This window comes from Asterias amurensis, chromosome 12 (assembly GCF_032118995.1).
Source record: "Asterias amurensis chromosome 12, ASM3211899v1".
In the NCBI taxonomy this organism is placed as follows: Eukaryota; Metazoa; Echinodermata; class Asteroidea; order Forcipulatida; family Asteriidae; genus Asterias; species Asterias amurensis.
This window is the reverse complement of record NC_092659.1, coordinates 5,611,457-5,626,644: the sequence shown is the minus strand read 5'-3', so window position 1 is coordinate 5,626,644 and position 15,188 is coordinate 5,611,457. Positions and strand designations below refer to the sequence as shown.

The 15,188-nt window shown below is 37.8% G+C and overlaps 1 protein-coding gene across 1 annotated transcript in view; it reads left to right on the top strand.

Annotated features, from left to right (window-relative positions):
* The first annotated feature begins 8,470 nt into the window (after window positions 1–8,470).
* Window positions 8,471–15,188, top strand: part of LOC139944881 (inactive ubiquitin carboxyl-terminal hydrolase MINDY-4B-like) — a 30,345-nt gene continuing 23,627 nt past the window's right edge. The window contains exons 1-2 of the mRNA XM_071942031.1: window positions 8,471–8,847; window positions 11,928–12,258. Coding sequence (XP_071798132.1) covers window positions 12,115–12,258 — 144 coding nt within the window. The 5' untranslated portion in view covers window positions 8,471–8,847; window positions 11,928–12,114. The remainder of the gene's footprint in view (window positions 8,848–11,927; window positions 12,259–15,188) is intronic.

The following is a 15,188-nucleotide window of genomic DNA, read 5'->3' as shown; positions in this document are numbered from 1 at the left end:
AAACATACATGCCCCTTACAGTCTTTTCTACAGTCGTCAATATTTCCTAAGTTCATATTTCCTAAACTACATAAGCTATTTTGACAATCTATACATCATATGAAAGGGCTTTACGTACTTTACAGAAATGGATATGTTGGTGAACTTTCGTTGACCTTTTGACCTGTTTAAACCGGAAGTGACTGTGAAATGATTTGAAAGGGCGTTGTTTATTGTGTTTTAGGTTCAAATATACATCCTTTGATGCTTTACCATCACAGCATATAAGTCTGGCAAAGGTCTGATTAAAACAAATATTACCGATGACGTCACCAAACATACAATTTTACTAGAGTAATCATGTTGTTTTGACAGTTTTTGCAATTTGAATCATTTATTACAAATCTTGAGAACAAAGCAAGGTGTAATATTTGTTTTTTAATCCAGGCTTTTACTCCCGGAAACCGAACACCTTGAGTTTGTTCACAAACCCTCAATCTCTAGTTGCTTTCATTATTATTTCGCAAGTTCGATGACCGATTGAGCTCAAATTTTCACATGTTTGTTATTTTATGCATATGTTGAGATACACCAACTGTGAAGGCTAGTCTTTGACAATTACCAATAGTGTCAACTGCCTTTAAAGCCATTGGACAGAAAAAGAAAAGAAAAAAGTTCACAGATTTACAAATAACTTACATGGTTTACAGAAGGTAATGGTGAAAGACTTCTCTTGAGATAAATTATTATTCCATGAAATGCTTTACTTTTTGAGAAAACATTAAAACAAATGCTCGATATCGAGAAGTACGGATTTATTTTAAACACATGTCATGACACGGCGAAACGTGCGGAAACAAAATTGGGTTTTCCTGTTATTTTCTCCCAACTCCGATGACCAATTGAGTTTCAATTTTCACAGGTTTGTTATTTTATACGTTGTGATACACGAAGTGTGGACCTTGGATAATACTGTTTTCCGAATATGTCCAATGGCTTTAATTTGTGTAACACAAGATGCATTGGAAGCAATTGGTAAGCTGAAATGATTTTGAAGTGAAATTATAATATCTGAATAGGATTTTCTTTTATTTTTTTAATCGAGGGCTAATTGTAATGCCATTATTGGATCTGTACTGACGCAAAGCAAATCCCATTGCTGTAATAACCGAGTGAATCATCACTCGACCATGTTATACATGTCACATGAAACAATAGCGCTGTTCATTTTATTTTTTTTTTGTATAATTTGGTTTATTATGATATACCTGAAATGCCTCAAGGCAGAAGGTTTTTCTTGTGATTAAAAAAAAAAAACTTTCCTCAAAGTTAAGCAAAATGAATACAAAATAATCCATGTAATACATGGTAAGTTAGGCAGTATAGGTTGAAAAGTACGAAGGACGACTGCAATTCTTTTCGATGGGATATGAATGGGTAAACAACGGTTTTTAATTGATTTGCAGAAATTGCTATCCTTGACTCATTATTATTATTTTTTTTTTCCTATACTTTATTATTAAACAACAGAGTCCAACGGGGAAAGTTCCTTTTGTTTTCACTTTCCACCCGTCACTTCCTCCCATTCGTAAAATAACCAGTTCTAACCATCATATTCTTCACATATCAGATCGACTTCAACGTGCTGTACAGGAAGAACCCATAGTTGCCTACAGACGCCCACCAAGTCTCAGGGATCTCATTGTCCGAGCAGAAGTCCCTCCCATTAATGATGATGTTAATCCCCCTCTTCCACAGGGAACTTTTAGTTGTTCCAACATCTCCAAATGCATCGTCTGTTGACAACACATCAGAGAATCGGACTCCTTCACCAGTAACACCGGCGGTACCACCCATAAGACAAGGGGTCATGTCACCTGCACCACCACTATCTCATTACTTGCAGAGTCTGTGGTGTTCAATATAAATTATAGGTGAAACAAGAACTACACTCAAGAGACGTTTCTACGGCCACAGATCTACAGTCAAGACCCAAAAGCTAGATACACCTGTAGGTTATAAGACAAGGGGTCATGTCACCTGCACCACCACTATCTCATTACTTGCAGAGTCTGTGGTGTTCAATATAAATTATAGGTGAAACAAGAACTACACTCAAGAGACGTTTCTACGGCCACAGATCTACAGTCAAGACCCAAAAGCTAGATACACCTGTAGGTTATTACTTCAATCTTCCTAATCACTCCATTTCTGACATGATCTTACAGGGCATAGAGGCACAAGGCAACCACACAGAGAGACTGTTCGTTTGAGTAGGGAGAAACTCTGGATTAGACGCCTCCAGACCATTCAACCCCATGGTCTGAACATCCAAGAAGGAAACGACTAATAAACCTTTTGTTTTGCCGTCTCCTTTTTCCCAATAGCCTTTTAGCCTGAGCCTCATTCACTAATTAATTACTTTTTTCCCCACCTCCCCACCCTTGATGTTGTCCTTTGTGTTTCCATCTTCTTGCTTGTGGTCACCCCCCCCCCTTTTTTTGTCCCCCTATCCATTGTTTACCCCCTGCTTTTTTCTGTATGCTTTCTAACCCCATTCATGTATTTCCACTGCACTGCTTATGTTTCACTTAGTTACCCGTTCATGTTTGTTGTGTTGTCATTTAGCCTTCGAGAAAGACTCTGCTAGGGTCGAAACGTCAGGCCATTAACTATTTTTTGCACTTTATTATTACAATATAAGTATCGTCTCATTTTTTGTTTTGATATGCCTGCGTTACTACCTTCAACGAGGGTTAATATTCATCAAGCATGAACATTGAGCGAATTTTAAAAAGCTTATACAGCTCTTATATGGCCCAGGGCATGATTTCATTAAGCTAATTCATCTAGCCAGCAATGGAAAATATTAACTAGCATAAACGTCGCAATATTCAGAAGGCTGTGTCTGAACATATATAGGAACACGTTGCCTTTGATCGGTCGAGTCGGTATTTGAAAAGCGTTTGTAACCGTTTGCTATAAAATGCATATGGTTAGATAGATAATTTAAAAGTGGAATACAATGATCCACACAAATTTGCCTCGAAATTGCGAGGTTTTCCTTTAACTGTGCGAAATAACACGGTCGGCCATTAATTTTTATGGGAGTCAAAAATTTTTACTCCCATAATGGCCGACCATGTTAGTCGACGAGGTAAAAAGAAAACTGTGCAATATTGAGGGCATGTTTGTGTGGATCATTGTATTCTACTTTTATACAACATCTTTCTACCCATAATTTTGCATTATTTTTTATAACAAACGGTTACACACGCATTTCAAAGACCAACTCGACCGATCCAAGGCAACGTGTTCCTTTAAAGCCAGTGGACACTATTGGTAAATGTCAAAGACCAGTCTTCTCACTTGATGTACCTCGACATATATGCATAAACTAACAAACCTGTGAAAATTTGAGCTCGATTGGTCATCGGAGTTGCGAGATAAATAATGAAAGAAAAAAACACCGGCCCTTGTCACACGAAGTTGTGTGCGTTTAGATGGTTGATTTCGAGACCTCAAATTCTAAAGTTGAGGTCTCGAAATCAAATTCGTGGAAAATTACTTCTTTCTCGAAAACTGTGTCACTTCAGAGGGAGCCGTTTCTCACAATGTTTTAACCATCAACCTCTCTCCATTACTCGCTACAAAGTAAGGTTTTATGCTAATAATTATTTTGAGTAATTACCAATAGTGTCCACTGCCTTTAAGCTAATTTCTAATGTGCACAGCCAGCAATGGAAAATATTTACTAGCATAAACGTCGCATTATTCGGAAGGCTGTGTCTGAACATAAAAATATAAAGCTGCCGAGTCTGGACTCCGTTGCCCAATCTGTACAGGATACGTGTTTTGAATACCTATTTTTGGAATTGCTCAAAATGTTTCAAACCCATACAAAGGTAGATATTTATACGGTCAAACTAACCCATGTAAACTTAATTTCACAAGCAAAAGGTGGTTAAATTTTTGAAATGTCGCCGAAAATCCGCGGTTTGCTCCTTATTAAAATTTGGGGGATAAAAGTAGTGAAATGTTTCTAAGGCAGTGGACACTATTTGTAATTTCTCATCATTATTTTCATAAAACCTGACTTGAAACGAGTAGGCTCATGTGGAGCTGTTGATAGTATAAAACATTGTGAGCAACGGCTCCCTCTGAAGTAATGTAGTTTTCGAGAAAGAAGTATTTTTTCCACGAATTTGATTTCGAGACCTCAGTTTAAGATTTTGAGGTCTCGAAATCAAGCATCTGAAAGCACACAACTTCGTGTGACAAGGGTGTTTTTCTTTCATTATTATCTCGCAAGTTCGATGACCGATTGAGCTCAAATTTTCACAGGTTTGTTATTTTATGCTTATGTTGAGATACACTGACTGTGAAGGCTAGTCTTTGACAATTACCAATAGTGTCAACTGCCTTCAAAGCGTGCATGTGTGTCTGAATTATTTTGGTTTATTTAATTTGTTGATTTTATATAAACTTTTTACACCAGAACAAAAGGAATTTCATGTACTTTTTTCGAATCTGAATCTGAATGATAAAATAATCATCAAAGCAACCTGATGGAAACATCAATCCCTCGCAACTGAGCTTCGTGTGAACGAACAAGGTGTCCCGTGCCTTTGATAAAAATGTAAAAATAAACGAGGGTTATGCACTGGACACTACTGGTAATTACTCAAAATATTTGTTAGCATAAAATCTTACTGGGTAATGAGCAATAGAGAGCTGTTGATAGTATAAAACATTGTAAGAAACAGTCTTCTCACTTGATGTATCTCAACAGCAACAACCTGTTGATATTTGAACTCAAATGGTCGTCGAAGTTGCAAGATAATAATAGAAGAAAAAACACCCTTGTCACACAAAGTTGTGTGCTTTCATATGCTTGATTTCGGGACCTCAAAATCTAATTATGAGGTCTTGAAATCAAATTCAAAAATTATTTCAGTGTAAAAATTACCTTTTTTTCTCGAAAACTTCGTTACTGTTGAGAGGGAGCCGTTTCTCACAATGTTTTATACTACCAACCAGCTCTCCACTGCTCCCCGTAACCAAGTATAAGATTTCAAGCCGACAATAATTATTTTGGGGACACCGCCAATATAGGGCTAGATAGCTCAGTTGGTAGAGCGCCGGCACGTTAATCCAGAGGTCGTTGGTTCGAATCCCACTCTAATCAATTCTTTGTTCAACCCCAAAAAGCAATAATTATTTTGAGCAATTACCAATAGTGCCATGTGCCTTTAAGGGACATAAAGTTAACCGTTATAAACCATTTTAACAAAATGAGTCAACTCAAAATGAGTCCAGCTTGAGCTTTTATGAATATTATTCATACATTGTAACCACGCAAATGCCAATAATTAATTATTTAGTCAATTTAGTCAATTTTTACATCCACGTACACAAAATATGTCTCTGTTGAGACCTTTTCATCCATTTTGACCCCTGTGTGTTGTCTCTCCAGCATCAGGTAACGGTCGAGTAATAAGCACTTCAATATTCAAAGGAGGTCGTGCAAATTAATAGGCTTCCGCAAAATGTAATTTAAAACTTACATAGAAGATGATTAGCAATTTTGTTCGTTTTCTGATTCACATGGCGTATGGTTATGCTTCATAATCGATAGTGCTCTAGCTTCCTTGAGTTGAAGTGACTTCACCACACAACCTAATCACGTTTAGGTGCAGAAGAAGCAAAACATAATTATAGCACAAACTTGAGTGGATTGGTTTTACTCTATAAAGACACTGGACACCTCGTAGTTGTCAAAGACCAGTCTTCCTACTTGATGTATCTCAACATATGCACAAAATATCAAACCTGTGAAAATGAAAGCTCAATCGGTTATCGAAGTTGCAAGATTTAATAATGAAAGAAAAAAACAACCTTGTCTCGTGAAGTTGTGTGCTTTCAGTTGATTGATTTCGAGACCTCAAAATTCAAAATCTGAGGTCTTGAAATTCAAATTCTTGGAAAAATACTTTTTACAGAGGGAGCCGTTGCTCACAATGTTACTAACCCCATTACTTATTACCAAGTAAGGTTTTATGCCAATAATTATTTTGAGTAATTACCAATAGTGTCCACTGCCTTTAAAAGCAGTCTGACCTATGGTACCTAGCGTATAATATGGACATTATTTTTGATATGCCAAATTAGTACAAAAATAAGAATCGTTCGAAAAACAAAACAAAAAACAAAACAAAGCTATAAAACAAAAATTGGGGCTCAATTTGGTCGTCGAAGGTGCAAGGGAAGAGAGTAATGAAAGAAAAACACCGTTTTTGTCCAACTTAAAAAAGGGCTCTATATATGGGGCATGAAGTCTTTTGAGTGAGACATTAATTTTTCTCGAAAACATTACGTTTCAGCGGTAGCCGTTTTTCACAGCTATGTTTATAATAATTATCAACACTCATCAGCTCTCCAATTGCTTTTTACCAAGTGGGTTCTATGCTTACACAGATTTTGTGTAATACCAACCATGCCCAATCATATGAATAATCGTGTCCAGTGTGTGTGTTCGTTTAGCTTCGCTTGGTCGACCCCGGCGGTCTGCCCGGTGCGTTCGAATAGCTTCGACGTCATTCCATGGGCTCACCCGGGTCAGCCCCATAGTATACAAATATTGACTGCTTCGAGTGCTATGGTTAAAACTATGACTCCCGAGGTGATCCACGGAGCGTTCTATTTTCCCGAGGCGAAGCCGAGGGAAAATAGAACGCTCCGGGGATCACCGAGGGAGTCATAGTTTTTAACCATTGCACGAGTAAAAGCAGTCAATATTTGTTTTTTAACACCCCAAACATTATTTTCTAAAACCTGTATTATTATTATTAAGTTACAGACCTGAATGCTACAATCCACGGACGACGCGAACACAGATTGCAAACACTTTTACCTACTGTGTTGCATGTAGTGTCGGACAATCCGAAATGGTTACAGACTATTAATTTATCATCCTCGTACACGCAACGGACGTCTGGGTACTGCACGCCGTGTGCTAGTCTGTCGGACTAGCGCACGGCGCCATGTGCTAGTCTTCGGACTAGCGCATGGCAAACCGACGCTCTATCACACGGCCGTCGTCTAGCAAAACTAAGACATGTCATGTGACGCGCTCTAAACCAATGAGCAGGCACAATACTTGCAAGGGGTGTTATAAAGTTATATATTATAAGAACTAGAGGGCGCACGAGTGGTGCTTCGTGCACAAACGCCACGGGACCGCAAGATGACAAGCGCGTCATTCTGCACGCGCGTTGAATATGAAATACACGTTTTAGGGTTTTTTTTATTGAACGCTCACGCGATGCTGTTTGTTCAATTTACAACATGGCCGCACAAACACACGCTGTGAGATAGACTTGATTCAAGTCCCATTCTCGTGTGAGAGGTCCCTAAGCTATTACCTCAACTTACTATGAAACAACCCCGTAGCATACAGTACAGTGCGCGCTCGCCGTCAAAATGTGGTCCCGAGAATGGGACTTGACGAAGTCGTTTCTTGCTCTGTACGTTGTTATTGGAAAATCTCCCCAAATGGGGAGATGTACAAAACCAATGGGAGCGTGGAAGCGCTGCCCTGCCGGTAAAATATTCATTATACTCTGTGACATCACAGTAGAAGACGTTGTAAATGCACGCGTCTATACGCGGCACGCACGTGGGGCGGGTAAACTCATTAGCAGGCAAGGGGGTGTCGGTGTCATAAGTCGTTTTATTGCACTTCCCAAAATTCAAATTTTGCAAACAAAACCGACCCCAATGTATGTTACAACGTATAACTTAAATTCAAATGAACATTTAGTGCTTTCTGTTTCATAATTAATTGGTTATTAAAAAATGTATTTCAATCATCAACTAAGTACTTAACCCACAAGTGACAAATGAACTAGTCTTCTTTTTGGGTGCGTTTGATTGGTCAAAACGTACACGTAACAATGTTACATTATTCATAAGTGAATATATTTACATACCAGGCGACTGCGACATCGTCAAGTCCCTGTCCCGCATGCGGAACAGGTTTTGGAATGCAGAGCATCACAAAACAGTAGTTTTCTGGGGATGGCACGGGATTGGGACTTGAGTCAAGTCTAGCTGTGAGATAGCTGTTTTGTCAACTTAGAAAATGGCCGCCTGCTCGCATACCGGGGCGCGTATATAGGCCAGTGCGCGCTCTAGTTCTTATATATAACTCTATGGTCAGCCCCCAGTGCTCCCTGCTTGTGGAGTGGGTCACTTGGGACCTAGACTGGGTCCCAGGTACCAGCTATTCAGATCCAGTGATTCTATTGGGTATAATGATACCATTGGATAAATGCAGTGACTGAAAGCTACCGTAGCTGGGTTTGTTTTGATTGGTCTGACTCACCTCGGCTGTTTTGATTGGTCGACCCAGGCCGTCCCCCATCATCCGGCCATCCAGGGACCTGGTCAATTGGGGGCGCCCTTTACACAGCTAGTTTGCAAGATTTCATTGCAGCATGTTTTTGTTTACTCTGCTGGCACAGTGTTTTTTTTTTTTCCAGGCAAACTACACATTGCCCGCCACTCTCAAAAATTGTATTGACAAAAGTTCTCGCCCACTTGAACTTTGGATATTGTTCACAAACACCAATAATTATTTTGTGACGCTAATGTGGAGACTAAACGACGATTGGAGGGTTGTGTTTCATTCATGCCTCTGCTAGTTGGCTGTCTGTATGTTGATTTACAACTTGAAGTTTACTACCTAGCTGGCAGTGGCAGTGTAGTGTGTGAATCTGTGATGATGTTTTTTGGGAACCGAAACTAGTAAAACTATTGAGTGAAATTGTTGGAGACCACTCGAGAGAGTCAAACTACTTTTACACGGTAAGTTAAATTCATTTTCTCACATTGAAAACCAAATCATTAGGATGATCGGGATGCACACACTTCACTTGCAACGCCGGACTACAGAGTAGTTCAACATGTTCAAGCTCAAGGTCAAGCTGGGCTAGCATAGATTTAATAAAGGCAGTGGACACTATTGGTAATTGTCAAAGACAAGCCTGCACAGTTGGTGTATCTCAACATATGCATAAAATAACAAACCTGTGAAAATTTGAGCTTCATCGGTCATCGAATTTGCGAGATAATAATGAAAGACAAAATACCCTTGTCACACGAAATTGTAATTGTGTGCGTTTAGATAGTTGATTTCAGGAAACTTCAGGTCTCGAAATCAAATTTGTGGAAAATTACTTCTTTCTCGAAAAGTATGGCACTTCAGAGGGAGCCGTTTCTCACAATGTTTTATACCATTAACCTCTACCCATTACTAGTTACCAAGTAAGGTTTTATGCTAATAATTATTTTGAGTAATTACCAATAGTGTCCACTGCCTTTAAGTTTATGGTTTGGGCCTCAATTTCAACAGTTTGTTGTCATCGAGGATAATCTTCCGCACATCGCCACCAATTTATCCGCCGCTAATTAACTCCAAAACCACTGAATATTTGTTTCTTACCTGAATAACGGCCGGAAGTTGGTGGTGAGGTCGTAAAATGTTTCCTTTTACAGTTTACCCCAAAGCAAAAAAAAAACAAAACAAAAAAACACTCGAACAGTATGGTTATGATGATGTAAAAAACAGTATGGTTATGATGTAACTAAAGGGGCAGACGTAGATGATTCTTGTCTGATCTCCCCATACTAGGCATAGTTAATAGTTTAGTTCTGTTTAAACTTTTTCCCTTCTACCTCACTCATTCCAGAGTAAACCTGAAACCTAAAACTTGTGAACTGAAACCTGTCCATTGTTGGGTCTGTCAACTTGAACTTCAACTACTGACAGTTAGTGTATTTCCACCATAGAGTTATATATAAGAACTAGGGGGCGCTCTGGTGATGCTGCTTGCACAAACGCGACGGGACCGCAAGATGACAAGCGCGCCATTCTGTATGCGCATTGAATATGAAATACATGTTTGAGGTTTTTTTATTGAACGCTCATGCGATGCTGTTTTTTCAACTTACCAAATGGCCGCACAAACACATGCTGTGAGATGGCTGTTTTGTCAACTTAGAAAATGGCCGCCTGTGCGCATGCCGGGGCGCGTGTATAGGCCAGTGCGCCCTCTAGTTGTTAAACATAACTCTATGATTTCCACAAATAAGTAGCCATATTTATGTGGCCATAAATATTTTTCTATTTTTATTTTAACTAGCCCTATAAAATGCTCTTCGCCCTGTCTGCTCTTCTATGAAACTAAAGCCAATATTTTAGACCAGAGCTAGGCCCAGTTTTATGAGAGCTAAATTGCTTTAATAACCAGAATTTAGTAGGGGATGCTCTAATTACTAGTCATATTTTGGTTGGTAACCTTATTTTGGTTAGAAATTGTTTTGTTAGCTTCTTTTCGTGCTTTATAAGCAGCTCTTTTGAAATTAGGCCCTCAGACAGACAAAACGAACATTGCAACAAGACAGGAGGTCAATGAACTCTGTTGCAAGGTCATTTCATTGTTTTCTTGGAATTGTGTGTGACTGCATGGCCAAAGTCTGCACCCAATTGACCATTGACAATAATAGACGGACAAAAGGTAGTTTCGGAAGGACAATACGGTGCAAGAGCCATGGCAGGCTTACAGATCAGGCACTTCAGGTGAGCTGATGATTTATGGGTCATTGTAAAAGGAGTTGTGTGTGTGATCTATTGGGGAGTATAATAACAGTGGTTTTGACAGTCTGGCTGCCGCCAATTCTAGACGATTGAAAATCTGGAAATTGTCTCATATTTATGTGATGGCCAAAAGAAGCTTAAAGGCAGTTGGACACTAGGTATTGGTTATTATTTAAAATGATTATTTGCATAAAACCTTTCTTGATTACGAGTAATGGGGAGAGGTTGATAGTATAAAACATTGTGAGAAATGGCACCCTCTGAATAATGTTCCACGAATATGATTTTGAGACCTCAGATTTAGAACTTGAGGTCTCGTATAATCAACCATCTAAACGCACACAACTTCGTGTGACAAGGGTATTTTTTTCTTTCATTATTATCTCGCAAGTTCGATGACCAATTGAGCTCAAATTTTCACAGGTTAGTTATTTTATGCATAGGCCTATATGTTGAGATACACCAACTGTAAAGGCTGGTCTTTGACAATTACCAATAGTGTCCACTGCCTTTAAGGGCCAAAATGAAAATTTCATTGCTCGCTTAATACTGAAGATTGAAAATCTGGAAATTGTGTCATTGTGAGGACCAAAATGAAAATTCCATTGCATGCTATATTTGATTTGCACATTAAGATTTATCTATCTACAATGTAATTGGTAATGTCCAGTGAGCAAAACTAAAAGGAACAATAGTTTAAAGGGAAGGTACACGTTTGGTAACTACTCAAAACAAATATTAACTTAAAAACTGACTTGGGAACGAGCATTGGAGAGCTGTTGATAGTATAAAACATTGTGAGAAACAGCTCCCTCTGAAGTAGCATAGATTTTGAAATAGAAGTATTTCGCACTAAAGTAATAAAAGACTTCTAGCTAGAAGTCTTTTATTCCTATCTGAAAGCACACAAACTCGTCTAACAAGGGTGTTTTTTCTTTCATCATTTTCTCCCACTCCGACGACCAATTGAGCTTAAATTTTCACAGGTTTGTTATTTTATGCATATGTTGAGCAAAGATCATAACATCAGAAACATCAAGAGAAAACAAGTAGAATGCTCAAGATCACACAGAAAAAAACCAAGTGAAGGCAATCCGACGAACTTGTTTCAAGTCCGCGTGAGTCGGCCAGATTTCAAATATTTGGGTCCAGAATGCCCCAGACACAGTTTTGAAAAAACCTGGTGATAACTCTGGGCACTTTTGTTTTGGTTTATATACTGAATTATATTGACATTTTGCTATTATTTTAACTCAAGTGTTTTTCTTGTCCTCTCTCCTACATGCAGAGCTCATATTGAAGTTGTTCGCAATAGAGTCGCTAAAGAACTAATTCCCGACCGTCTTCAGTTAACTTAGCATTCTGATGGCATCTATGCTATGTTTTACAATGATCGAAGTATACACCAGTACCAATAAACTTCAAGTGAAGAACGATTCAACCTAAAACATTCTCACATTGAACACCTCATCATCATGGCAAGTGCACCTCAGAAACCCTCTGGATCTGGAACGGCGCAGACTGAGGAAGCAGCTGAGAGGTCTAAGATGGATAAGTTGAAGAGAATGGCGTCGTCAGTAGAGATTGGAAGAGGCGTCTTGGGAGGTTTAAAGTTCTCGGTAAGTCTACCGCCAGGGCTGGAAATTAAAGCCATTATACATGTTATACACTTTCGGCACAGAAAAAAGAAAAAAGTTCACAGATTTATAAACTTGTAACTTGAAATATTATTCCATGAAATGCTTTACTTTTTCGAGAAAACATTAAAACAATTATCAATTCTCGTTGTCGAGAATTACAGATTTATTTAAAACACATGTCATGACACGGCGAAACGTGCGGAAACAAGGGTGGGTTTTCCCCGTTATCTTCTCCTGACTCCGATGACCGATTGAGCCTAAATTTTCACATTTTGTTATTTATATATAAGTTGTGATACACGAAGTGTGGGGCCTTGGACAATACTGTTTACCGAATGTGTCCAATGGCTTTAACACAAGGCCAGTTTTTTCTTTGCATCGGGCCAGTAAACACAATGAGTGGACAGGTGTTGTGTTTGTCAATTATAACAATAATTATAATATAATAAAGATAAATTTATAAAGCGGCAAAACAGTAGCAGAAAGAATCCGCCTCAAGCTGTCAAGGTGCTGGAAAAGAAAAACAATAAAAATCTAGACCAGACAAAATTTATACAAAGCAAAGTATTTGGCCTACACTGTTAAATAATTTAAGGAATCTAGATAATACAGAAAGCTGGCAAAAAGTTAAATTGTTTAACAACCAGTTTTTAAATGAGATTTACAAACGTTAAAAACAACTCAATAGTTGGTCTAGTTGGTAGGACACTGCTCTAGAATTGCAAAGGTAGTGGGTTCGAGTCCCATCCGAGTAATATGACCGGTGATTTTTTTTCTTCTCAGAACTCGGGTAAGTACTGAGTATACAGTGCTAACACACATCGTTGTATAATGGGTAAAAAACAAAAAATGAATACAATTAAATAGTATTAACATACCTCATTTTGTCATTATTGAACTTAGAAATGTTATGAGACATAATAATTGTGAACGGTCAGTATTTATTTAGGGTCTTAAAGTAAAGGACCAAGACAAAGGGACCTGAAACAGAAAGAAGAAAGAAAAAAAACGCCACCACAACAAAACTTATTAAACTAAAAAAAAAAAAAAACATTAAAATCTAATTAGTAGGCTAAACAAGAGTTATCAAACCAGCTAAATCCCCCCAAAAAACTGTTAAAAAAATAAAGAAATATCTAAACAAAAAACCACAAAAGAATCATTTGTTGGAAATATACTGTAGTAGACATAGTAGTATTCTGACTTGCACTGCAATCCTTAAAAGCCAACGCCAAAATAGCCCAACACCATTATTTCTTGGGTATTATAATACAATAGTCTTAAAAACAAAAAATAATAATCCTGTTATTATTTATAAACTACTATCATTCACAGCAGACAGCTCGCTTTCAAGTCTCACTGGCGAATGTGTTGAAATTTACTCCTGCTACACTGAACAAATCAGTCCACAGTCTAGCTCGTTTAAAAATACATTCTACCAACATTAGGGTCTATTATGGTGTCATGTGTTTACATTGCAGCTACAAAACTGACAAAGTGGGGTCATGTGGTTGGAGATAGACGTGTGTAACCATAGCAACCCATCATGGGTTACAGCAAACATTCCATGTAGGAATGAATGAAGATCATGTTAGATTGCTTTATCTCATAATTTGATGCAGACTGTGTTTAAAGGCATCAGACAGGTTTGGTAATAAAGTAACAAATTTGTGACAATTTTGAATCAATTGATTATCAAAGTTGCAAGAGAAAAGTGAAACAAAAGGAAACCCTGCTGTACAAATTTATGTCATTCAGATATGCCTCAATATAAAGGCTTAAGGGATTCGGGTACTTTTTCAAAATGTCCACAGATTTACATTAAACTTACAGAGTTGGAAGATAATGATAGTGGAAAGCTTCCCTTCAAATATTACTAACTAAGGTTGTGTAGTTTTTGATAAATGAGTAAAACAAGTCACAAAATAATGTTGGTCTCACGAGACCAAAATTATTTTAGCATGTAAAATCCCCTTAACCAGTTATGATATTATTCCAAAACCATAGCATAACTGGTTAATACGTTTTTACATATGCTATAACTGAGACGAAAGTTATTTCTTTTTTCTCATTTCTCAAAAACTGCAGCACCTCAGTAAGTAAAACTTCAAGGGAAGCTTTCTACTATCATAATCTTCAAACTGTGCAAGTTAAATGTAAATCTGTGGACATTGTGTTTTTTGTTAGGAAAAAGTACATACCCTTTAAGGCCTGAATTTTTTTAATAATATTGGTCTCAAAAGTTACTTAACTTGAGAGGGAGCCGTTCCTCACAATATTTTTTTACTATCATACGGCGCTCCATTGCTTGATACCAATTAAAGTCACCAATTAAAGTGGAATGTGAATAAACAGTTAACTAAGGTTTTAAAAATCAGTTCTTACAAATTTAAGAGTAGACCCCGACCCGAGAGGGCGCTGTTCGTGACGTCAATCGAGGCAGACTTTGCCTGTAATGCGTAGAGTAAACACAATTGCAAAGTATATGTACGGACCAAGTCGTGAGTTTGTACGTTTCAAAAACATTGTTTTTTTGTTTTTTTCCAGCAATGCCGACCAGGTGTATTTCTGCTGAATGCAGAAAAACACTTTTTGAAATTTACCAACTCACGACTTGGACGTACATGTACTTTGCACGTGTGTTTACTATACGCATTGCAGGCAAAGTCTGCCTCGATTGACGTCACAAAAGGGGTAGGCGGAGTCAGCCCCCAAACAACTTTATATATTTTTTAAACATATAAATCAAGACAAACAATTACTAAAAAAAATGTTTTATTGTTCATAAGCATATACTTTTATGTTTGAAAGAAAACAATTATATTTCCAGGTGACTTTAAGTTTTTATGCTAACAATTATTTTGAGCAATTACCAATAGGGACCTTGTACATTATTATGTATGATTTAA